Raw genomic sequence first — 25,681 nt, forward strand, 5'->3', positions numbered from 1 at the left:
AATTTTTTTTTTTAAAGTTCACATATCATTGCAGCGCTTTTAAGGAATTGAAGGTGATGTGTGTGTGTGTGTATACATATTTAATTAATTAAACATTATTTGTTGCAGGAAGCCTAGGAAGAAAGGTGCCTAGCATATTTTGAAACATGATTTTAACGGTATATTTTCTAGACCAAAAAAGTAACATCATTCTTTTCTTTGTTGCAGTAATTTATTAACAGAATATCAGAAGAAATGTGATGATATCCTTTTACTAGCTTTTTCCTTTGAGTTTTTCAATTTACTTATTTATAGTTTCTTACAAGAACTGTGGGAATTTTTGGTTATCTTTTGGAAGATAGTGTTTACAGCCTCTAAGGAAGGAACCCTTCTGAGCAGCACAGTGACCGTAAGGCTTTTCCTGTGAGTACATGTTTCATGATGAAGACTGCTGGTCTCTGTTGTGGAGTATTCTGTTTTTGTCACTGATTTTGATTTTCTTAAGGTCTCCTAACTTTTTAATGGGTAGGTCTTTTTCATTTGTACTGAGCACGTGACAGGTGTTCTGCAGGCTTAGGAATAAAGTGAAGCCGAGTCGGGTACTCTGAGAATTTTTCAGGATTTCTGTACGACCTGCAGTGTAGGAATATTCAGAATGTTGGAAAAGTGACTTTTGCAAATTGGCTTTATGATTTGTAGAGAATGACTATCCATAATCATGGTGTGATTTTGTATTTACAAGACAAGTCTGGTCAGCATTTGTTCAATAACCATTCAGAGCACCTGGAGTGTTGTTGGCCTCTGGTGAAATATTTTATTGGTCGGGTGAAAATAGCGTGTGTAATTGACTTTTCTGGATTTCGTGTTGAAAACACCATGAAGGAAATCTCCCATGAAATTAGCATGGGTATATTTTTAGAGATTCAGCTTAGGTCTTGGGACAGATGCTGCTCTTCAACTTTGGCAGGAACCCCAGGCCTGCTTTGATATTATTTCTGGCCTCCCCAAACTTACACGTGATCACTGATTATTTTTTTGTGTTGGTACCATCATGTCTAACTTGTGTGATTAGAGTAATAAGATCAACGCATAAGACTTAGATTTATTTTTAGTTCTGAATTTTTACATTAAAAAATGTAGGTCAGTGAAAATCCCCCCTTGTGCTTCATTTGTTTAAACTCTCAGTCTGTTTAACTATAAATGTATATTATCACAAGAGCAGTATCTTTGATTATGAAACCTGTACAGAAACAGTTATTACAAGTACTTTTAATTAGCTAAATGGGAAATAGGTAGCCAATTAATTCCAGTATTAGGAAAATATACTTTCATTATATCCTTTTTAGCGTAAACTTTTGAGGTAGTTACACATGTAATCTAGCAGGGAAATTGATTTGCTTTTCAAAAATTTATAAAATTTTTAAATCAAAATTATTAGAATCGTTTATTAAAAATTGATAAACCTTGGGATTATTCTGGAATACCCATTCAGTGATGTGGTAATCATCTTCAGCCCCTGCTACAAGTAAATACTGATTCCTTTTTTTTTTTAAACCCGATTGATATTTGCCCCAAATACATATTTTTTGTACCTTAAGTGTGCATTAGTTTGCTTTTCCAACCCGAGGTGCTAATGGTATATGTTTAAATGGCATTGTTATGTAACTTGATTTTTTACTTTTTTTTTTTTTTTTTTTAGAGTTTTATTAGAGAGAGAACAGGGAGAGGAGCAGAGGGAAAGGGAGAGAGAGAATGTCAGGCAGACTCCCTGCTGAGCACTAAGCCCCAGGAGGGGGCTCCATCTCATGACCCTGAGATCACAACCTGAGCTGAAACCCAGGAGTCAGATGCTTAAGTGATGGAGCAACCCAGGCGCCCCTTGATTTCTTTCTTTTTTGTGTAATTCTGTTTTGTTAAGTTTATTATTTCCTTTTTCAGAAGGAGAGGGTATATTTTATTTCATCAGGTTTTTTTGAACTTCTCTTTTTTGCAAAGACTGGTAACTTAGGGTGAATATTATAGTCCTTAATCTGGAGAAGTTTGTATTCTGAGGTGTGTTGTTACAGAGGCATGTTGTTACAGACATTTGCCACCTCGTGGTCTATGCATAGAAACTTGTAGGAGGTGAAATTTAAAAGGGTAATCATTTTGCTGTCCTGGAACATTTCACGGGCAGCGTGAGATGGGAAACGAAGTTATCATATTGTGTAAATTGTAAAAGTGAGAGGTTATCTAGGTTTTATGTTTTCCCTGTGTTTTTTTTTTCTTGTTACTTGTTGAGTATAGTATAGTATTGATACATGGTTCTCATAAGCACCTAACTCTTGTTTGCTGTAATTATGCTCTGGACTATTTGAGAAATTCAGGATAGGTTGTTTGGGGATTTTATTGTTTATAGGATCCAAGGTAGTGTTCATTTGTTGAATATTGCTTTGTGTTTATTCTTGGAACTCAGTATTAATCGTCGATGTAATTGAATACCTATTCTAATTTAGAGAAGTAGATATTTTGACTTTAGGTACATGTTATGGTAAATAGAGTAACTTAGTAAAAATTTTTAACACTGTGTTATAAATGGACCTTGGAATATTGTTTTCTAGGAATTGTGAACTTGCCTGTATATACATTGAACAGAGATTATTACAGGTAATTTTAAAGTGAGTTTAATCTTCTGTCAAGTATCAGATAAAACTGAGAGTTTTCTTTAACAAGTTTTACAGCTGCAGTTTGCAAGAAGGTAAGTACCTGTCTTCATGGTTGTTTTGGGATAGACATTTATCAGACTAGATTTTGAAACAGATTCAATCATAGTGCCACACAGGATTGACCCATCATATAGAATGTGACTTTAATGGTCATAATAAAAGATTTACATTTTCCTTAGTATTAAATTACTCAAATGAATTTTTTACCAAGGTCTTAAATTACAGCCTGGTATTTGACTTTTTATTACCTTTACTGATGGCATTGCCATTGAAATGAAGCTTATTGTTAATCAAATTGTAGTCTGCGTGAATTGGATTGTTTAATAATGTGGTTATTTTGTGTATTTTAAGCGATTTAAAATGTAGCGAAAATTTAGCATGTTTCGTATTCTGAATACATTCATCCTCTAGAAGGCGGCAAAGCATTGTTATAAAGTGGATCACAAAATTGTCTGTCATTTAATTTGGATAAATGGGGTTTGAGTTCAAGGTTGGAAAAACCCAATTATTTGGCATATTGTCCTTTCACATATCGTCTATCAGATTGAGAATCTACTGTAATTCTCAAGTAGTTTATCATATACTTTTATTAGAAGTAAACTATAATGTCAAAGAATAAAGGGCAGTATGAAGATCATGTTGGTATAAATAGAATGCATTTAAAAAGAGAGATTCTTTTATTCCTTTTTTCTTCCAAGTTAGAAAAACTAGAATAGTAGCAGTCGATATATTTAAAAATTTGCTGTATGTACTTCCGTATAATAATGCTAATGCATCATCTATTTTTAGAGAGAATAGTACCCTGCATCACCAAGTGGAACAGATGCTTCAAAAAATTTCTCCTCTGCAGAAATGTCAGGAAGAATTGGGATCTTTAAAAGCAGAGCTGGAAGAGAAGAAGGTACCTAAAGGAATTTTCCTACAAAGCTTTATCTTCCATAAATTAAGATCTGTTTATTCACTGTCGTTGGCATGAACGGGTATTTTATGTCTTAACAGAGGAAACAAGGGGTACTCAGGAATCACTAAGTGTATTCCCCTATTTAGAGGACACTGAACTAGTTGATTAATGGCTTGGTCCTCACAGTAATTACTAGCTCTGTGACGCTCTGTTAGTTGCTTACATGTTTTTTGAGGTTCTGCAGAGGAACCTTCTAGCTGGGAGTTTTTAGGGCTCTATGTGTCCTGCGTTGGTTGTCTTTTCATATTGGTCTTGCTGTAAGTGTAAAATAATCTGCAAAAATTTAAACTTAAAGGTGGAGAGATCATGTTCTCTGTTTCAAAATCAGGTTGCAGTAAAACAGTTATTTAAAATGCTTTAAACTTGGCAGTGCAAGAAAAAATGCTGCAAATTTGCTTTTTGGTGTGAACTGTGGTTTACTCTTTTTAGGAGTCTTAGGAGAGAATTCATAGCTTTTACAAATAACATAAGTTGGAGGCCAATAAAGTTAGTTGGTTTGCATGAGACATATCATATCCAAGCTGGAACGATGCATGCTTCTCAGCCTGTTCTCTGAGCTCTTTTCATGATGGCGTCTGTGCCTCTCAGTCATTGACTTGTTGCTGTTTTAGTAATGCCGTGTGCCGATCTGAGATCTTACGTACTTCTGTAGAAAGTCTATTATATATTTAACTACTTGGAGAAGGTTAAACAGAAACAACCACAACATTGAATTTTGTCTGCCTCTAATATATAACAGTCTCATCAGCCATGTCTGAGAGGACGCGTGAACACTGGAGTCAGACCTCTATGAGAAATGCTAATTAGTCACTCATTCTCTGTGACTTTGGAAAAATAAGTCAGCTTGTGGATCCTCAGACCCCTCATCTATAAAAGGGGGTCATAAAATCCATCTCAGCGCTGTGGTAGTTAAAGACCTATCGTCCGCACGTTGTAGGAGGATAAGTGCTCAGTGACAGACCCTTTCCCGTTCCGCAGTGGCCGTCAGGATGGACCTGCTCAGTGGTGGTAGCCCATTTTCCCCAGTGATTGTTAAGTGTCATGATTTGCTTTATATTTTTGTGTAGTAGTAATGAGCTCTAAAATTTCTTTAGATTTTTTGAATTTTAACTGGTTGAGAAAAATATTGGCTATTCGGTCTTAGGAAGATTTGGATTTGCCCTAAAATTAATACATTTTAACTTGCGTAGCTTTGTTTGATGAGACCATTAATCCTTTTACATCTGTTAAGGATCTGGTTATCTCTATTAAAATGTTCAGAGAATATACTTTGGTTTCCTGTCTAATATATGTATTCATTTGGTTGATTTCTTACTGTTAAATGGTAATAATTTCAATTATCAAGGTCAAAGTAAATTCTCACTGATGGTCAGTGACTTTCAGATTGACAACAGCTATCTTTTTCTTAGAGTTCTCTGAAGTTGTACCAAGATACTCACCAGGAATATGCACGTGTAAAAGAAGAATGCTTGAAAACTGATGCTCAGTAAGTCCTAAAATGACTGTGGACATACGGTTTTCATGTCTGAAAATGTCTGGTCCTCCAGTCAGTGCTCTCTCTCTCTATTCTCTGTCTTTGGGTTGTGGGCTGTAACTGTGATCTTAAACTAGTTAGTCAACATTAGTCTCTAGGTCTGTCAAGTGGAAATTATACCTCCCTTGAAGGATTATAAGGCGGATTGATAAATCTTGATATATTAAAGAGCTGCACGAAGAAAGAACTCCATAGAAGTGTTTATGTCTGTACATGTGCGTGGTCTGTGTATTTTCAGCCATGATGGTCAGCTTCTTCCTCTGCACTGGGACTTTAACAGGTCCCCTGTGGAATGGGCGTCTTTGTTACCATTAATGAAAAGAGCTGTTCGAAAGCACCCAAGTGATGATAATCACGTGATTCACAGATCTTGTGAGCTACACACAGTAGTCTAGTGTATGTGTGATGTAATGGTACCTCAGAGACTTTCTCAGAGTTACCTGCCTGCTCTGAGCCAAAAATCTATCTGAAAACTGGTGCAGCTCTCCAGCCTCTACCCTCCTGTGAGATGGAATTGTGAGCACAGCCACCACGCATGCTCCCAGAAGTAACATTGCCAGTGTGGTTGCTGCACTGGTCCTAGGAAGCCACCGGGGTTCATCAGCTTGGTCTGGACATGAGGCCATTGTGGCTCAGGGATACTCCCAGACGTGGTATGTCAGAAAAATACAGATTTCATTCTAGAAATATTATACACTAAATACCGTACTGTTCTCTCTTAGTTTACTCTTTCTTTAGGACAGTTGCTGATGATTTCAGTGGTTGATACACAATGATCATCATGACCGACATTTCTTTGTTATATAAATTTTAGTAATTTAAAAAAAATGTGCCACAAATTGTGTGTGCGTGTGTATACTTTTCTTTTTTCTTTTTTTTTTTTTTACTATATTAATTTTTGAAATTGTCTTATTAGGAAGAAGAAACTAGAAGCCAAGGTGAAGAAGCTGGAAGGTAATTGGCACTATTGTTGTCTAGCTAATGGAAGTCACTGGTCTTTACACAGATCGTTAGTGACCGTACAGAGTTGTAGGACTTGATCGGTAGCCTGGTCATCTGGTGTTTTCGAGGGCGCACCCCGAATGACCATGCTAAGGGCACTGTTAAGGAGAAGTTTGAGTACTCCTCTCAGTTCTTGGATAGGAATAGGAGAATGGCATGTGGCAAATCTTTGAAGTGTTGTGCACTCAAAATAATGGCAATCCATATTTGTACCTTAAAAAGCAGCAATCAGTAAAAGGATTTAATTTTGAAAGTTGAATATTATGGGGCTTTCTCATTTTTTTCCTAAAATAAGTGGTTAGTAGAGAGAAAAGGTTACTACTTTTAGTACCAGGAACCTTGGTGTTTTTAGGTAGTGATGACACGCGGACGGTGCTTTGCCTCCGAGCGCGGGCCGTTTCTCATGTAGAGTGTGAAGTAAGAATTTACATTTAGCTGGATTGGGGCATATAGAAGAGAACTTGCTGAAAGTACTTCCAGCCGTAAATTTACCTAGATTGAGGCCAGGTCTTTAGATTTAAACTCTGCAAATATTTTGGTAACAATTTTTCCTCTGATTCGGTTTTTGCACAAACACTGACAATATGGCAGTAAGTATGACATCACTGTGTTCTTTTTAAGTATGGCTTTCTCTTGCTGGTGTGTGAAGGTAAGTGTCTATCTAAGGAAATGTTTTAAAGAGATCTGAGATGCCTGTGCATTTCAGACTATGTACAGCTTTTAGGGCAGATTTCCTTTGAAGAGAAGTGTAGCCTTTATTTCCCATGTGACAGAAATATTTTCCCCTAGTAAGGGATGTTGCGTAATAATCAGGTAAGGAAATACTCAGGCTCGTTAGAGGAGTCAGGAAAGGATTGTTACTGTAGTGTTTTATGGAATTTTAGTTTTCATGGCAATTGTGTATGAACATACTCAGGTAAAGTTAATGCTGGTTAGATTCTTAATAATATATTTGGACCATGTGCTTCAGAACCAAAAGCCAGATTGAAGTATTTGCTGAAGATCCAGGTATTGTTTATACCTTAAAAGTAGATCTAGAACAAAGGTATTAGCGCTAGAACTATTAGCTTGTTGATGGGAATTCCAGGAAGAAGTAACAACATAATAAGTGTGGAGAAGATTGTCCCTCCTCCCCAGTACAGAGGATGGTATTAACTATCTTCCGAGATGAAACCACAGCTATAGAATCTCTGAAACATGAATGCTGCTTGTTGCCGAAGAGCAGGAGGGAGCGGTGCCCCTCCTTCACAGAAGGTCAGGTGTGCCGGGTTCTTGCCTGACCAGGGTGCGTGGGCTGGCGCGGCTGGGATCGCAAAGGTGTCTTGGGGCCTCTGCCAAGTCTGTGGTTTTATAGATAACAGTTTAAACAAACCGCGTTCCTGCGTTTATCCCTAACTGAGGAAGTGCTGAAGGAGCAGTAACTTTTTACAAAATTTGTTTCAAAGTTTTATGAAATGAGAAAAGCTCTCAGTAGATGATATTTTGAGTATTTCATTAGTGGTAGCTGTGAAGTCGGTACATAATTATTGTGTCTCTTGTTCACTGTGCTTTTTAAAGAGGCTGCTGTCAAGCAAACGCAGGACTTCAAGCAACTGAGGAATGAGAAGAAAATACTTGAAAAGGAATTTAAGAAGACACAGGTAATAGATAATAGCGTGCACCCAGGTGACATTCATGGCCTCAGGGCTCCATAGTGTCCTCGTCATGTGGGAATCAGGAACGGGGCTGCCCTGGGGGAATCGGTCCACGGTGCCGCTGGGCTGCCCCCCTCACACCGGGTGTGGGATGCCTGCCCTCCCTGCCCCTTACACTGTCAGCACTTTCTTTCCACAGGAACGGCTCGATGAATTTTCTAAACAAAAAAATGAAAAGGGTGAGTATTCACTTACTGCTTGAAAATTCTGTTTTGACATGCAGTATTCTTTATTAACTGTATTTTTCGCCGTGGTTTTAGAGTTGAGACATATTGGAACACAAATTTCAAGTGATTCTTACGGAAGCATAGATAAAAGTGAGTATATTACAGACTTCTTACTAATTTCTGTGCATTACTTTCAGTGACCTGGGAGGTTGCTTTTTGCTCTTACCTGTAATTGCAGAACTTCTCGGGTTTAGCAGGTGTTCGAGTTAGAGAAGGCATATCCCATTTTATGTCTTCATCAGATCTGTTGCATGTATTATATCACCTTGCTGTCTGATCAGATAATTTGGTGAATGAAAGAGTCAAAAAGCAATATTGTTTGGAAAAGGAAAACTAGTCCATGGTATAATTTCCATACTTTTCAATAAATAAATGTAGTTTTATATTAGGTTACAGTTTTTCAAGTTAACTTATAAAATTTCTTAGGTGCCAAATATATAAAAATTGTGAAGACAGAAAAACTGGAATCAAAGCCCTCCAGTGTATTTTTGGAGGGAAGGCCAAGCGTTGTAAGCAGAAGGAAGACAGTAGTTGTGGAACAAAGGGAGTCACAAACTTTCAGTCTTCATTTTGTCATGCAGTGTGTTATCTTGTAGGCCAGAAGATACAACACTGGATGCTGAGAAATTGAAGTGTTTGCTTTAATATTTCTCTTTATTAGCTGTGTGATCTTGGCCATTTACTTCTCTTTGTTTCATTCTTCATTTTTAAAAAGGAGATTATGGATTTTTGCTCTACTTATCTCACACTTTCTTGAGATGGAATTAAAATGATAAGTTAATAACGGTGTTGTTATGTCACTGATGTGTTATTTTTCCTCCAAGTGGAGATTACTAAAACCACTTCCATTGTTTCTACAAGGATATAGCGTGTGTTTAGAAGCCTCCTTTACCCTGTCTCTTCGTCCAAGATCACCTTTTCCTGGGCTTGAGGCTTTAATAGTTAACACCTTTCAGTTTCCTGGGCACTGGTTTGCCGGTTCCCAGTGTCGCTGCTGCATAGGTCCAGGTGCTTCAACCTCTTTGTCCTCCCCTTCTGTGTGGAAAACCAGGGTTTGAGTCGTAGGTGCTGCTCAGAGAAGTGGAGGGCTCCCCGGGCTTGGTTCTCCCAGCCAGTGGTCAGCTGCTGCTTTCGTCATCTTCTCTTTTGGACTGACGGGTTTGTTTTAGAATTTGACTGTTCTCAAGCCTTGCTGTTTAAAACTGAACCCTCCCACTGAGTCCTCGGAATTGCTGTCTATCCCTGCATTGTTTTATCTCCCCTCATCGTGAGGGTGAGTGTTGTCTGCTGTACATTTTGCTTCTTCCAGGTAAATACATGAAGTCTTTAGGAATCTGTTAATTATTTACTTGTGGACCTTGGGGGATTTAATTCCTAATTGCTAAGTATATCTTTAACACTTTTCTCTCGTAATACTGTTGACCCTTCAGCAACACTGGTTTGAATTGCACGCATATCCACTTCTATGTAGGTTTTATTTCTATAAATACAGTGCAGTACTGTGAACGTATTTTCTCTTCTTTATGGTTTTTTAACAGTTTTCTTTCTTCTAGTTTACTTCATTGTAAGAATGTAGTATATTAAGCATATAATGTATAAAGTACGTGTTATTGCCTGTTGTGTTATCAGGAAAGCTTCTGATTAACACTAGGCTGTTAGTTAGGTTTTAAGGGAGTCAAAGTTCAAGGCTCATCTGTACTTCTGAAGGAAATTCACAAGTTAGAAAGTATATTGGGTTGACTCAGATAATTTGGTGAATTATCTTTTTGAAAGGCCTCCAGAATGTCACATTTGCCTTTCCTTCCTTCTAAATTCCATTAGAGATGGCAGAAAATTAAAAAACAAAACAAAACAAAACTCTTCTTTAGAGTTAAAAGGTTTACTACCATGGAGGAAAATGTAAAGCAGATGGTATCAGTTGGTGGTGAAACCTAAAATTACAGAGAAAATAGGCCTCAAAAAGCAAGTTTGATTGTAGAAGCCCTGTGTTTCTTCAGATCAGAGGCATAGGGAGTGGGAGACGGAGCAGGACATGAGTAACCTTCTGGTTTCAGAAACAGTGTTTGGCATTTGTCCACACGTTGTGGCCCAAAGTTCTGTCAAGTGTCATTTACGACATAGGAGGCACTCTGAGTGGGTGTGGATATAAGAAAACCAGAAAATTGGGTAATTACACCTACTTTGAAGGATAGCCACTCCTGTTCGCAGAAAATGAGATACTTCTCTTCTTCGTGTAAATCCTTGTAACTGCTTCACTCTGCATCCCTTCCCTCCGAAGGCAGGGTCCCCTAGGTCCATGAAGTGAGAACCTTCATGTATTGCCAGAGGAATGTAGGCTGAAGAAGTATACGCTGGCTCTCAAAGATGACCTGCCTCAACTTCCATCTAAAACTGAGAAGCAGCAGTCATGGGGAAGAAAGGCACCAAGGAGAAAAACCCGAAGAAACGGTATTAAATCACGAACTGGAGGGAAGAAAATGTTAAGAGTAGAGTTCATGTCCTTAGATAATTGGCTGCTGCCATGAAATTGAACCAGTGGGGTTCTCAAGTATGGGAAACAAGATTTTAGATGTCACAGTGGTCACCCACCTGGACCTCTCCGAGGGGAGGCCAGAGCCCTAAGGAGAGAAGTCAGCAAGAAATAATTGAAGGACACATCTCAGAGTGGGACACACATGTAATATTTATATTGGAAATGCTTTTTCAGGTGTTGAGCGTGATTTTTGTGTACGATCTTTATTTCTGGCATGTTAGTAGGAAGTATCTTTTAAAATCAAATGAAGTGGAAAAGATTGAATATAGAGAGACAGAGAAATTTCAAGCAAATGCTAACTTGAAAGCAGTAACCAGGCAAAAAGTAATTCAAGCTTAGAAGTGAGTGTACGTGGATTAAAAGGGAATATCCAGGTTTCTTAAAGGTACAATTCATCAAGAAGATGTTGCTATCATAGACTGAGAACACGAAACTCTGCAGTAAAATGCCTGGAAATTCTGGAGGGAATAGTCACCTGTTTCCATGAGAGGCTTTACTGTGTTTCTCAGAGACCGTCATTTGTAAAAGCACACAAAATAGGTGGAATTGGATTTGTGGTTTCAGGATGATTTACATCTAACCTTTAAACCACAAACGTAGAATTCTTCAAAATACTTTTAAACATATGAATGCTATTTGCTGGACAACAGAAACTCCAGCCTAATATGAGATAATATTATAAAACTGATACTTAATAAGATATTAATAAAGGGGCACCTGGATGGCTCAGTCGTTAAGCGGCTGCCTTCGGCTCAGATCATGATCCCAGAGTCCTGGGATCGGTGGGAAGCCTGCTTCTCCCTCTCCCCCTGCTGGTGTTCCCTCTCTCGCTGTGTCTCTCTCTGTCCAATAAACAAATAAAATCTTAAAAAAAAAAAAAAAAGATATTAATAAAACTCTCCCTCCCCCTCCAAACCCCACAACTTTCCAAACTTGTCTGGTAAGTGAGCATGCATTCACACAAACCAGCTCCTCTTGGGTAGCAGAGAACATAAAAACTGAAATAAATAACCGTAGGCCGGTATTAAAATCTCTGAGATATTGCCAGTCTCGTGTTCACAGGGATGAGTGATCTTCCATGATTATTTTAGAAAGCAAGAAGTACAGAAACTGAATGACAGGAAAGTAGGAAAATGCAGCAGAAACTGAGGGAAATGGAAAGAAGGAGTTGATGAAGAAGAAAATCTAAGTTAATGAAATAGGAACCAAAGCATTGTTGATTTGGGCCTAGTAAAACAAACAGCTGGATCTCTGCAGGGCTGTTGAAACCAACAGCTCCTCCGCAAGTCTGATCAAGAAAGGAAGGAACAGCCACACAAAAGCCTCTCGACAGAGAAAGCTACAAAAAAGCTGCAGTGAGAGCATTTCTGAATTCACACATTTATATTCAGATTGAATCATGCTTGCGAAATGAAGCGTTTTCAAGGAAAACATGCTCAGATTGATTTGGATAGTTGCTGCAAACCTGAACAGAAAAATAATGCGGAAGAAACTTTAAGAGAACAGTTAAGATCTGATGCCATACAAGACCCGCAGGACTTACAAGTGAGCTCTGTAAAGGCTTCAGTGAATAAAACTATGTCTTTATTAGTAGTTATTTTGTTTGTCGGAGAACTTAGAAAAATACCGACTGCTTTTCATGTCGTTGTCTTGGACTCAAACAGCCCTGTACCAGAGCCAGCTAAGACTGACATGAGCACACACACGGTCACTGAGGAACACAGCTGCAAAATGCCAAATGCAATTTTGAGAACTCCAGTCTCATACTAATAGAGAATACAGACATAGCATGATTTGAGGATTTATCTCATAAGACCACAACCACTGGTTACGAGAAGAAAGATGTGATCATCTCAGTTCAGCATCCATTCCTCATGAAAAGGTACTCGGTGAGGTAACAATTGAGAAACACATTTTGAAATTGAGAAAGGTGAAAGCTGAAGAGCCTAGTCATTCCCGCCAGAAGCAGACACGTGTGCGTTTCGTTACCTCTGTTCTGTGTGCACTAGGGGCCCCGCGCCATGCAGCAGAGCCAACACAGAAGAGCAGGGGCTGTAAATACTAACAAGAGTCAAAATTGTCATGATTTCAAGTGATGAGGCTGTCTAGGTAGACTGAGCTGGAAGACCGAACGGGAGTTTGGCAGAGTGGTGATACGTCCCATGAGCACGCGGAGTGCGCCGTCCTCAACCTATCAGAGCAGGGATGGAATGAGAAACACCAGTTAGGGTGACAGGACCGTCATGTCTAGGAAGAGAAAACCTAAAAGCAGTGTGCCAGGCCTCTGAGGAAGCCCGTAAAGCCACGGAAGAGCGTGAAAGACCAGAACATGTAAGTGAACGTTGGTACTGGATCAGAGGCTCAACGGTGTAAAGACGTGAGGTTTCCCCAGATGTATTTCTAAAGATCCAGTCTTACATCTCACTGAGGTTGTAGATGGGAAAGGACAAGCAGATGGTGAAAGCTTATCAGGATAGGATAGATATTTGGAATGATCAAGTTTTTGAAAAGGAAAAACCTGATCAAGGCTCATGGCCACACAGATTGTAACAAACACAATTGTGACGGTATCTTGGTGAAAGCATGGTGTTCCTGTGACGCCTGGCAAGTCAGCGAAGCAGACAAGTACAGAGACACTCACGGACACCTTAGATTTGATACAGGCAGGAATGTACGGGATTGGGGGAAGGTGCGCAATTCGACATAATGAGCTTTTCTCTTTACAGCTAAGTAATGAAGCCACAGTGGGGTTTGGTTTGGTTTTGTTTTTTCTGCTTTACTGGGAATGGATAGTTCTGTTCTGATTTGTCAGATTAGGAGTAGTGAACGAGTGCTCAGTTAGCATAGGCATCGCTCTGCTTAGTAACCTCCATAGGAATAGAAAAGTAACTTTTTCTCTTTTTTTTTAAGGTTCCTTGTTTGCTGCTTTGGGTATACGTAATAAGCAGGGATCCTGGTCAGGTCATTTAAGCACAGGGGATTACAGTATTTGGAAGCAGGCTTTTGGGTAGGTTAAATCACAATGTAGATAAGTTACTTGATCACAGAATTTTGGAACTCAAAGAGTGGATGTGCTTCATACACAGTGACAGCCAGAAGTTGATTGGGCTCCAGAGAGGTTGGGAATGTGAAACTCCTTAAGTGTGCCTGTTACTCTGTCCTTAACACTTATTCTGGTCCCCTCTTCTGGGGACAGTGCTCTTTATGGAGTGATGCAGTTTGCCAGCTTATATAGGGCTGATTTATTTCAAAATTTGTGAGTTTTTATATTATAGATATTTTGGGTTAAAAGGTAGGTCTTTTATCTTCTCTAGAACTGGATTAAAGATTTCAGTATTTTCAATAAATGCTTCAGGCTAATTTAAGAACTTTAAGGTAACTATAACAGAGGTAGCCTGAAATTACCTAATACTTAAAGCTTATTTTTAGTTGAATTTTTATTAGTGCGGTTGGTGTTTCTATGCAGATTTGACCACAAGCTGTTCATATTTCAATTTTTGTGAATATTTTTTGTTCTGGCAGTTTTTTGGAAATGTATGTACATACTAATGTTAAACTTGCTTTAAAACCATAGTGTCATATTCTTAACGTTATATGACTTTCATTAGGCCTGCCATAGTTAAAATGATCTGAATTCACAGATCATTGAGGATCTAAATCTGTAGAAATGGGGACCTTTCAGCTTGAACCAATGGTTCTTAACTGTTGTAGGAATCCTGACCCTTTTGAAAATTTATAAAAATTCCAAGGCTCTCACTTCCCTTCTAAAAGCATGTGCTTCTCTGTGTGTCTGCTCATTCGTGTGATAATCTCTTCCTTTCCATGTGTTTATACACACACATTTTTGTCTTACACCCTGTTAACCCTTGAGACTAATGAAGAATTTTCTATTATACACAAAACCCCCGGGTTAGTTACAGCTAGGCCAATTCTTTTTTTTTTTTTTTTTTCTCTCTCTTTTTTAATTTTAAAGTGATCTCTACATCCAGCATTGGGCTTGAACTCGCATGAGATCATGAGTCACACAGTATACCCAGCATGGTCAGTTCTGATGGGTGTTCTGACACCCTCATGTCACTGAGGGTGCTTCTCTGCTGTTGTTGGTAGTAAACGTAGAGCCAACATCTCTCACATCGGTCATTATATCTGTGCTTCTGTCCCTCGTCTCTTACCATCTTCTATAGAAAGTGCCAAGGATGTGTATTTGGTCCATTCATACAAAAAGGGGATAAAGACCTTTACCAGCAGGTAGATTTGATCTTTTGAGTCATGTGCCCTCCCATTCCCCTCACCCCTGGATAAAAAACAAGCCTGTCTTCAGCATTCAGCTGGAGCATTGCAGGCCTTCCATAGCTTAGCCAATTACTCACAGTGGTTGGATTTGGGGAAGAAGTCTCAGTGCCTAGCTGTTTCCCCAGCCCTTAAGAAGTCCTGCTTTCCCCGGAGTGTGTTTTGGCCTTTTGTAGATTGAGCCGAATGACATGTCTTTAATACTGCACTCTTTTTCACAGGAAAAGTAAAGCTGCTTCTGAAGGAACTCTGGCTCTGCATAAACACAACACACAGACTACCTGGTGAAGGCAACCGAAGTATCACAGGTGAGAGAGAAACTTCCAGAAGTACATTTCATGCATGAAAGTAGAAATGTTTACCGTGGGCATTGTATGCCTTCAGCTTTTACTGTCTCCTGAATCTGACATTGAAAGAGTGAAATAAACCGGAATGGGTACTTTGAGTTACAGGGCTCCTTTCCCTTCAGCGTGGCTTCTAGTCTCAGTAAGTGCATTCAGCTTTTATTTTTGTACTAGTGGCTCTCCTCCGAGGACACGCGGAGAAGCTGGGAGGACACAGAGTGCAGCGTGTATGGCAGGAACATGCAGAGGACTGGGGCGGCATGGTGCTTTCTGAATCACTTCACGAGTGTCATCCATCCAGCAGCAGCCTCACTGAATTTCCTTTTCCTGTAACCAGTTCCTTTGGTTGAACTGTTAGCGGCTGATCTCCTGTACGTTCACAGTCTGCTTGAGAACACTGCTGTTGTCCGATAAGAAGTTTCCTTTCATGCTGTCACGTCAGATGATTCCCTGCAGCACCACCGCTAGTTTTCGGATTTGACTTCGCCTGTGGGCTGTCTTGATCTGCAGGCAGCTGTGGAGGCCTCCTGCCGTGTTCTCAGTTACACCCTACTCAGGATTTAAGATTTGGAAATAGGTATTAGTCATCCCACAGTGGATGGGGGAAGTTAGCTGTCATGCATAAGATTAAAGAGCTCCTTACTTAACTTTTTCCCCCCCATTTTACTGGTTTCTTATGATTAGCTGCCGTGAGTTCACAGATCATTGAGGATCTAAATCTGTAGAGATGTGTACCTAGTTTTTCTCTCTCAGGCTTCTGAAGGCAGATTTCCCTCCAAAAAATGTTACCAGACAAGTTGCTGATTCTCATTTGTGCTTGACTCAGAGCTCGTGAGGTTTTGTGAGGTGAAGAGAGGCCCGTGGGATGGGGTGCTGTGACGTGGATTGTCGCGTGCTGCGTGGCGGCACAGCTGATCCAGGCAGGTGGCGCCTGCGTCTTGTGAGCCCGCCGCTGCGGTTCGCGGTCCGCGTCTTCATCTGTTGAGGCAGAAGCGGCCTGGGGCTCTTCTCGGTCGGCTTCAGCAGGAAGTAGTCGTGGTTTATTATAAGCACTGATTTCATGTTGTTCAAGATGTTATGAAAAGGGCTCTCCATTTAATAATTTGGTGTTTTTATTTAAAACCAAACTATTTTGAAGGGTAAGTGTGCTGCTTAGTGTTAACTTTTTCAAGTAGAAAGGGAAACATGGAGTCTTTGGAATCTTCAATCTTAAAACGTACTCTTTTTTTTTTTTTTTAATTTTTTGTTTTTATGTGAGAAAATCTACAAAAATAGTGCAGAGAATTCCCTTAGACTCCGCATCCAGATTCCCCTGAATTTAACCTTTGGTGCAAGACTGTTAGCGAACTGAAAGCTCACATGGATGTCTCTGGGAACGTGTCAGTCCCTGGAGCCCACGTCGCACCTAGCAGCCCTCCACCTTCCAGCCCCCAGTCTGCTGGTTCAGCTGGGTTGCTTTGTCTCATGGCTTTGCCACTCTCAGAGAGGAGCCATCATTTCGTAGGAAACCTGTCCGTTTTGGCTTGTGTGCTGTTTCCTCATGTTAGGCGAAGACTCTCTTTACAGCAAGAGTTCCACGGTGGTGTCCTCGTGGTTCCTCGGCGCTCTGACCTCGTCCCGGGGAGGGGATGGGGGGATGGATGACACAGGGTGACAGTGGGGCCACTTGTTAAAATGGTGTCTGCCAGGCTTCTCCAGCGTTATATTACTGTGAATTATCTTGAGGGAGACACGTGGATACTCTGCAAATAGTCTTTCTCTCCCACTCTAGCCTGCCTATTTTAGCCTCCACAGCCGAAGCCTGCACGCCACAGTTACTGTTTAGTCTATAGTGATTTCCTATTTCTCTCGTTCCTTCTGCATTAATTAATTGGAATTCTTTATTCTCTGCATTATAATTCATAACTACCAGTATTTATTTCATCTTTCAAATTGCTTCAGCTTCGGCTTTTGGGACTATTTTCAGGTTGGCTCCTGGGCCCTTGAGGCATACCCCAGCCTGTTGTGAGAACTCCTTTCTGACTCTGCAAGATGTTTCAGGGCCGATTTGTATTTTTCCCTCCCCAGCCCTGTAGTCAGTCACTTCTCTAGGGAGCCTTGAGTCCTTATGTAAAATATATTTTTTATAGCTTTCATTTATGACAAATGGTTATTTCCAGTTATTTCCCGGGACACAGACATCTTCACTGATAATTAGCACCACTGCAGTTCACCAAAATCAAGACCCCCAAACCACTGCGTTTTTACAGTAACTTTCCTATTGCACTGTAATACAAAGTATGTTCGTGACCTGGTCGAGTCCCTTAATTGCAGCATTGTACAAATATGGTTATTGGGTAGGCTTGATGTCGGCTGATTTTTGATTGTTTTTCAGGCAGAGGAAATTGTGTTCCCTGTCATCCTCTGCACAAAGCTGTGTCTCCGAATGCTGCTGGTTGTGTGGAAAGATAGTTACTGAGAGAGGGAGCATGCCATCCAGACCCGTTCCCACCACCATGATACCTTTGCACGCATGCGCCCTGCTGCCTGTGGGCCACAGGGCATCACCTCCACCCGCCCGCCTGCCTCTTTGTCCTGCTTGTTGTGAGGGAAGTGCACTTACATGAAATGTGTTCAGGTCTTACAGGATAATCTGTAGGAAGGGATCGGGTGCCGTTTAAAAAATGTTTCTCCTTATTTCGGTTTCTTCAATAAAGTAAGCGTTTTGAACAGTTAGAATAATTTTTTTAACTTTTCTTGATGTTACAGATGTTTAGTATTTACTTTTTTTCTCCCACAGAGAAACCTGCCAAAGAAAACCCCGGACCCACAGAGTCCAGGGACGATGTCGCGCCCCCTCCAGCGGGAGGCAGGCCACTCAGAGCCGCAGCTGTGCAGACGTGCCTGGCGGAACTCTCCATGGAAATAGAGGGCGACTTCTCTGCGTGTAGACGTGTGGGGAGAGAGGGGCCCAGTGGAACCACGCACTGTAATGACCGCATTTCTAGTGAGGGCCAGCATCCTGAACTTCCAGTGCTGAGGAATGATGAGGACAGTACTGACTTCTCTGATCGTGATCACTGTTTCGATGAAGATCTCCAGGCTGCGGTTGACTTCTTCAGACTTCCCCCTCCTCTGTTGTCTCCGGTGCCGTCACCCCCTCTGGTGTCCCTACCACCCCTGAGCACATTACCTTCTTCGCTCGCTCCTGTGAGTTTGCACTTGGCATTTGAGTTATCACGTGGGCGTGTTGTTCATCCTACCACGTTAGCCATACTTAGGGAGTGCTGCTCAGTGACAGACCAGACGTTACTGGGGGTGAATGTGAGCATCGACTAGGGCATGCCTGCACTCTTTGGATCGGTGTGGATCACATGACGTGTTCACTTACAGTTGCGTTCTGTGTGTCTTTATCCATAATCAGATTTGCAGTCCCCTGCCCGAGGACTGTGGTCTAATTGTTCTTCCTTCTGCCGCCTGGCACCTAATGCAGTGAACGGATTAAGTGCGTGTTTGCGGGCCTGGGGTTTTTCAGAGATGGGGAATCCATGTATGTAGCATGCATGCCCATTAACCTGTGTTGCCGAATGCGCCGCTTCCGCTTGATGACTTCATCTCCTTTTCGTGTGTTTGCAGAATGGTTTATTGTAAATTCTTAGGAAATGAGTCTTTATGAAGCAGATTTGTATGCTTTTTGGCTTAAGGAGTAGACAAATGCATTGCTCTGAGTCGCTCCCTTTTTTCAGGAAGCAGTGTATGTCTGTTCTGTTCAGGGACTGTGCTTGGCCTGGGAACATGGAGGTGACATAGGCCGTAGTTACCACTTGGCTGGATCTTGGGTGGCAGTTGGGTGGAAAAGGGAGCAGGCGATCGCACCGCTGTGGTGGAGACTGCCGGGCTGGGAGGCACACCTGCTGGACAGGACCCAGGCAAGAGGCTGGCTCCGCAGGGAGGCCAGGGAGGGCAGGGATGCTCCAGGGAGACAGGGCCCCGCTGAGTGTTCAAGAGGGCGGGGGTGCTTCAGGTGAGGAGCTCTTTGTGCAGAGTCATGGGACTGAAGGTGAGCTTGTGCTAGAGAACGTTCCCGCTTACCAGGTCCGCAGAGGCTGTCTGTGTCCTTAGGACTTTCCGTTGTATCATGAGGGCAGTGGGAGGTCCTTGGTGGATCCTGAGAAGTGGACTTAATGATAGATTTTCAGCTGCAAGTTTCCAGTTAGCCACTGTGTGATCGAGTAGGGAGTGGGGATAGTCTGGACAGAGGCAAGAGCATAGAGGGGGGAATCACTGAATCAGCAGCTTCCACCATTCTCGATATCCCCTCCCTGTAGCAGCACTGGGGTTCAAGAGGTGGGGCTGGTTTGAGAAACGTTACAAGGGTGAATGAGCAGCATTTGGCGAGGTTTTCAGTGTGGTGGTTAGGGAGGTGGAGGAGGCAGGGATGCTGGAAAATAGTAAAGAACAGCAGCAGCCCTGCTTGGGTGAGAGGGTGCTGTATTAGGTGTGGATACGAGGTTGGCATGGGACTTCCAAGGGGACGCGTGCAGTTGGATTTTAGAGCCATGGGCGTGGTGCTCAGAAGGCGGCCAAGTGGTTGAGGAACCAGGTCTTCTGGTGGGCATGTGATGGGGGCAGTTCAGCCAAGACAGCAGGGGCGCCCAGGGATTGTGGAGGGTTTCTGCAGCGGAGATGGAGAGCGGGTGTGTGGGAAGGAGCAGTGTCAGTGTGCATAGTGTTGAAAGAGGTAAAGCCTGTCCGCTTGGTAACAGCATCCCAGACGCAGCCAAGGCGTGAGGAACTGTGGGCACGAGATACCCACAAGACGTTCCCCAGAGTGCTGGCCAGTCCCGCTGCACTGGAGCTGGACGCCGGCAGAGCCCTGACCTGCAAGCAAGGGGACAGGGCTGTGCAGCCGGAGTTGGATACCGGAAACAGGAGGAGACAGGAGGAAGAGCTGGAGAGTAGGAATGTTTGGCCCTTTGGAGAACAGACCTAATCCTAGGCTGTGTGTGTTGTGGGAGGAGTGAGCAGTGGGAGTGTGGGGAACTCGGGGAGACAGGTCAGGGAAACGGTGGTAGCTGGGTGCTCAGAGTGCACTTACCTATCCCCAGTAGCTTCCAGACAGGCAACTACACTTTCCTCAGCTGTGTTTTAAAGGATTCTTTAGGAATGTATTCAACTGATAGTTGTTTTTAGTCAGTTCGATTAGTATTTATCATAAGAATCACTTTTTTAAGGCATTTAATTGGTAGGTATGTTTAGTCAGTTCAATTAATACTTAACTAATAAGAATAACTCATTCATTTTTAAGGAAAACTACTTTGGAGAGTACACAGATTCCAGTGATAATGAGTCGTCCCAACATAGAAATTCTGCTGAGTCTGTTTCAGAAGATGAGACGTCTGAATCACAGTATTTTGGTTCATCCAGAAAAAGTAAAGGAAGTAGTGGTACCTGGGAGGAAAAGCTCAAATCACACGAAGCTACGCAAGCTCTGACTGCATTGGAAGTAAATGAAGTGACAGCTGTTGGGTTTGGGACGTTCACAGCAACACTGAGAGAGCCTTCAGCCGCATGCTCCTTAGCTTGCGAGAAACACTGGATGGTGTCATCTGAATCCACGAGTGATAGGGGAAGAGGCACTTTAGATGAGGCACAAAGACAGAGAGACGTTAGGGAGGTGGATAAGTCGGTGCAGACTGAGAACACGCTTCGTGAGCCCATCAGAAATGTGTGTGTTGAGACGTCGTCTGGCAGCCGGGCACAGGGCAGGGGAGTAGCCCTCCAGAACCCTGACATGTGTTCTTCTCCCCTCGGCAAGCGGCCGTTCAGTGAGCTCATGGAATCTGAAGGAAAAACTCTGCTATCCAAAATGATAGGATCCCCCAAATCACAGTTTACTAAGTGGACACTAACTAATGAAATCCCTCTTGAATCAGACCATCTGTCGATCTCTGACCACTTTCAGGGAATGTGTAGAGTATTGAGAAAGGAGAGAGATGTTCAAGGTTTGCTTTCAGGAGAATCACCGGAACCGGAGGACGATGCCGGTGATGCGTTGGGTGCCACAGGGCTCGGTATTGATGCCAGGCTTTCTTCCTCTTCTACCTCGGGAGCATCATCTGTCTGCAGTGACTCCCCGTCTCCCTCTGGGTTAAAGTATGGTCATGATCTACACATTCCTGCTAAAGTGACCCCTGTGGAACTGCATCAGTCAGAACAAAAGTTATCAGCTGAACCCTTGAACATGCTAGGTCTGCAGCCTGAGCCCGTGGAGTGTCCTGCCGGAGAGAACCATCTGGAGAATAGCTTGTGTGCTTTGAGCCCTGAGTTGGGAGCATCAGATTTTAATAATCAGAGCAGCAGTGAGGTCGGGTGCACAAACGTTGTGAAAGGCATGCCTAAAGTCTGTTCACTTGCACAGTCAGTATTTATAAAAGCTATGAAAGAGGCACAGTGTGGAAGTCAGGGCCCCAGAACTGAGCCCCCCCTGACTAGGGCGGATTCTACACCATTGCTAGAGTCTCAGTGTGGCTTGACCAAGAGTGGATTTGGTTTTGTTAAAAGCCCTTCATGGCACCACAGTGATCTGTTAAGGAGAGGTGGCGAAGAAAGGCTGAGAGCTAAGTCAGAGCATGAACAGAAAACAAACCATCAGGTGCAAAAGGCAGCGCCATCCTTAGAAAGCAGAGGATCCGCATCCAAGCCTGAACTTGCTAGAGAAAATCACCCCGTGGGGCTCAGGGCTGCTACGTCACTGTTGCCTAATCAAGTGTCCGTGATCACCAAGCAGGCCAGGCCCGACACGGCGCAGAGCACCCGACTGGAGCACTGGCGGCAGCAGAGGGCTGAGCCTGCTGTCGCAGCAGCACATGCCGGTCCTGGGGCTGCTCCCACGTCCTCAGGAGCCAGACGTGGCGGAGAAAGAGAGGACACGGCGTGCAGTGCCCCGGGGGCGGCTGCTACTGAAGGAACCTCGCCACAGGTTTCTGCCTCATGGAGAAAATTAGATTTCGGTTTTCCAAGTGGTTCTGTACCAGTAGGAAATTCTCATTGTTCCACAAATAGCAAACTGTCTTTCTCTTCTAAAAACATCTCAGTTCAAAACCAGGACGTTGTGACGGAAGCCTCAGCACAGGAAGCCGTGCAGAAGCAGACACTGCTCCTTCATGCCACCAGTCTGGACCCGTCTGGGCTGGATGTGGATCGACTCCTTCCCGCCACAGAAGTGCCAGTGTCGAGAAGTTTTCCTGTTGATGAAGTACCCTGTGGGGGTGCAGGCACTTCGGGTGGTGCGGCCCTGGCTGTCCCAGAGGACTCTCCTCGTGTCCGGCAAAGCCTGAAGACGTCTCTAGAGCGGCCATCTCAGACTCCTGGTGGTGCTTCTCCTAAAGGTCCAGGCCCTACAGGGACCGCTCTTCAGTCGGCGAATCTCAGAAGAGATGAAGAGACGCGTGCTGTCCCCCAGAGTGGCCTTGCTGGGGCGCTGTGTTGCTACACAGGCATTCGGGAGGCAGGAGGTGGTGACACAGAGGTGGAGGAGAGTGAGGCACCTAGCTGCAGTGAGGGGGACAGTGAGCCCGAAGCCGCGATGGGGGACAGCTGGCAAAGTGCCACCCGTGCCTCCAGGAAAGATTCAGGAGTCCCCAGTGCTGGTGCAGCCGAGACCAGGCCTTCCGTAGAGGTGGGCTGTCTGACCTCAGCACTGCAGGACTTCAACATCAGTACTCTTTCTGAGATAGACGGACTTTCTACATCAGAAGTCGTGATGTTTCTTGAAAGTTGTCAGTTAAGAGATTATAGTTCAGGGGACTCTGTTTCAGAATGTTCTAGCAAAGGAACCCTACATAAAGAAACGAACAAAGACTTAAAGCTAGGTGAACTATCAGGAGAAAAGTACAGAAAGCAGCTTTGTGAAGAAGAAACCCTTGAAACCTCTGACGATTGGGTTGAATCTGAGGAAGATGACGGTCCTCTGAGGAGCACGAGTCAGCTTACCCGGCGTTCCTTGGAAACGCTGTCTGAGGTACTCACCAGGATTGGACAGGAACTTCAGACCAGCTGTGAGAGCTCTCCTGGAAAAGACACTGGTGGCTTAGTGCTCTTAAATATGCATGACAACATGGCCACTAAGCCTGTCCTAGAGCACATCCCACTTCAGGAGGCGAGTGGCTTCCCACCACATCCTGCAGGTACGCCCCCTCCAACAGCCAGCGTGGCCAGCAAGGGCCATTCTTCCGCCAGCGGCACATCAAGTAACAGGGTCACTCCATGCAGTCCTAAAGGTGTCCCTGATGTCACCAGCCCAATCCGCGATGGGGCACAGGTCCTTTCAGAGCTGGCAGAGCCCTCCCCACAGTGCTCTGACTCCGTGGTGGGGCAGACCACGGAGGGCAGTGCCAAGGAGGGGACAGAAACGACATTTCAGTGTCAGATATCAACAGTGACCTCCGAAGTCATAAACGTGCTCATCAATAAGGATCAGAATCTCGTCATTGAAAAGGGGGACCACTGGACCATCATAAATGGGGTAGCTCTCATGCCAAATGTGGACCAGGTCATACTGTGTGACAGTCCTGAAGACATCCCTGTTTCCCCAGATCGAGCTGACTTCATTTCCATTACTTCCATGGAGAAGTCCCCAGAGACCGGTCACCCTGGCCCTCCATTTCAGGAGCTCCAGTGTGGCAGCAACCTGTCATGTGCCCAAGAGGAAATTTCCAGCAGTAGCCAGAGCACCAACTTCGATAAAAGTCGTTTGCGCAATAGACCTGTCAAGCCCAGTGTAAGGATTAGTTCTGAAATCTATGATCAGAACTTTGAGTCTCAGACCATTGCATCTGATCACACATACTTTAACTCGAAACTAGAGCCCTTCAGCAAAAATAAGAATCGATCAAAGATTTCAAACAAAGATCAGTCAAACAAGCCAGCAAAGGCTTTGGCATCAAGCCAAGTTGAAGCTAATCAGAGTGAAGGCTCTCAGTCATTTTCGGGGGAAAGAGAGAACACAAAAATGCAGAGAAATCAAACTCAGACCATTCTAGCCAATGCTGACACATCGACTCCTACGGATTGCTCTGATACTCTGAGTAAAATCCGGCAGGAGGTGGGCCCCCCTCTGCCGCCCTTGCTCGCTCCTCTGGTCGCTACACCTCCAAGGACTTCGCAACCAGTTTCTCCTCTGATAGCAACTTCCTCTCCCTCCTCACCTACCTCTCCTATTGGCCAGATTTCTCCCTTGTGTGAAATCCCAGTGCCTCCTATGATGTCTCCTTTGCCGGAAGAGCCGGGATGCCCCTCTCCCCTGTGCACATCTCCGTCCCCGTCTACTGCACTGGCGGGCGAGAGGATATTGTCATCACCCTTGCAGTTCTGTGCTGCGACCCCAAAGCATGCCCTCCCCGTGCCTGGCCGCCTCCCGCCCTTGGCATCTGCCCACACGGCTGTGGCTGGACCCCAGGAGAATTCCGTTAAAATCCTTGATACCATGTACCCAGAGCTGTCTGCCAGGGCCCGCACCCTCAACATCCTCAAAGGGAATATTCAGCTCACTCGAGGTCCTTCTGCAGACTGTAAGAGCTTAGCAGGGCCTGTCAGCGCTCTAACAGGATTCAAGGCAATCACGTCGACGTCCACTGCCTTTGTTAAGACAGGGGGCAGCTCAGGGAGTGACTGCACTCAAGAGAGGTCCAGAGATGGGGGGGCTCGCCAGGATGCAGGTGGGAAAAGGACATTGTCTGCATCTACCCTGAGGAGTGCCAAAAGACTTCGGCTGGACAGCGGGTCCCCGGAACCGGAAACTGGGGGCGCCGCTACAGAAGGAGTCGGTAAGGCCCTCCGGAGGAACGTCCCTCAGGCTGAAGGTGAGACGACAGAGGCAGAAAGTTCTCTTCTGACCGTCGGTACGGTTTCACAGTTGCCTCCGAACCCGAAAGAAACTGTGGAGTCCCATGACAAAGCCATAGCAGATGCACTGAAGAAGATTGCAGAGTCGTCTTTTGATCTCTTACCTGTCATTCGGAGTCACGTGTATGTGGGAAATATCTCCAAAAAGCCTGTAATGAGAGATCAAGAGAAGGAGGTTGTTTATGAATTTAGCACAACCAAAAAGGTACGTGGCCGCTTTTCTGTAAGAGCATTAGGAATTGCAGGTCCTCAGAGACAGGCTGTCTGCTCCCAGCAGTGGTAGATTACCCTGAACAGAACTTCTATTTCAGAGATCGACAGTTATCCATATAGACGTGGTGACCTATACTTTGTTTCTAGTCAGCATCTTGTACACTGGGTTGTGAGAAGACACTGGTGATTTGATCATTTGTATTCATCAAATACCTTAAAATTTTGAAGAAACAGAAGTATCTGTCAGGACTACAGCTGCATATTTATTGCCTGTCGATTCTGGCGTGTTTAAAGGCTCAAAGCATCAGATTATT

General features: G+C 43.6%; 1 protein-coding gene across 1 annotated transcript in view; it reads left to right on the forward strand.

Moving 5' to 3' along the window:
- ICE1 (interactor of little elongation complex ELL subunit 1) overlaps window positions 1-25,681 on the forward strand; it is a 56,236-nt gene that overhangs the window by 13,374 nt on the left and 17,181 nt on the right. The window contains exons 3-13 of the mRNA XM_026506660.4: window positions 208-242; window positions 2,698-2,716; window positions 3,474-3,585; window positions 5,055-5,131; window positions 6,096-6,133; window positions 7,739-7,821; window positions 8,015-8,054; window positions 8,136-8,192; window positions 15,147-15,233; window positions 18,049-18,458; window positions 20,557-25,359. Coding sequence (XP_026362445.2) covers window positions 208-242; window positions 2,698-2,716; window positions 3,474-3,585; window positions 5,055-5,131; window positions 6,096-6,133; window positions 7,739-7,821; window positions 8,015-8,054; window positions 8,136-8,192; window positions 15,147-15,233; window positions 18,049-18,458; window positions 20,557-25,359 — 5,761 coding nt within the window. The remainder of the gene's footprint in view (window positions 1-207; window positions 243-2,697; window positions 2,717-3,473; window positions 3,586-5,054; window positions 5,132-6,095; window positions 6,134-7,738; window positions 7,822-8,014; window positions 8,055-8,135; window positions 8,193-15,146; window positions 15,234-18,048; window positions 18,459-20,556; window positions 25,360-25,681) is intronic.

The sequence above is a fragment of the Ursus arctos genome, unplaced genomic scaffold (assembly GCF_023065955.2).
Source record: "Ursus arctos isolate Adak ecotype North America unplaced genomic scaffold, UrsArc2.0 scaffold_15, whole genome shotgun sequence".
NCBI lineage: Eukaryota > Metazoa > Chordata > Mammalia > Carnivora > Ursidae > Ursus > Ursus arctos.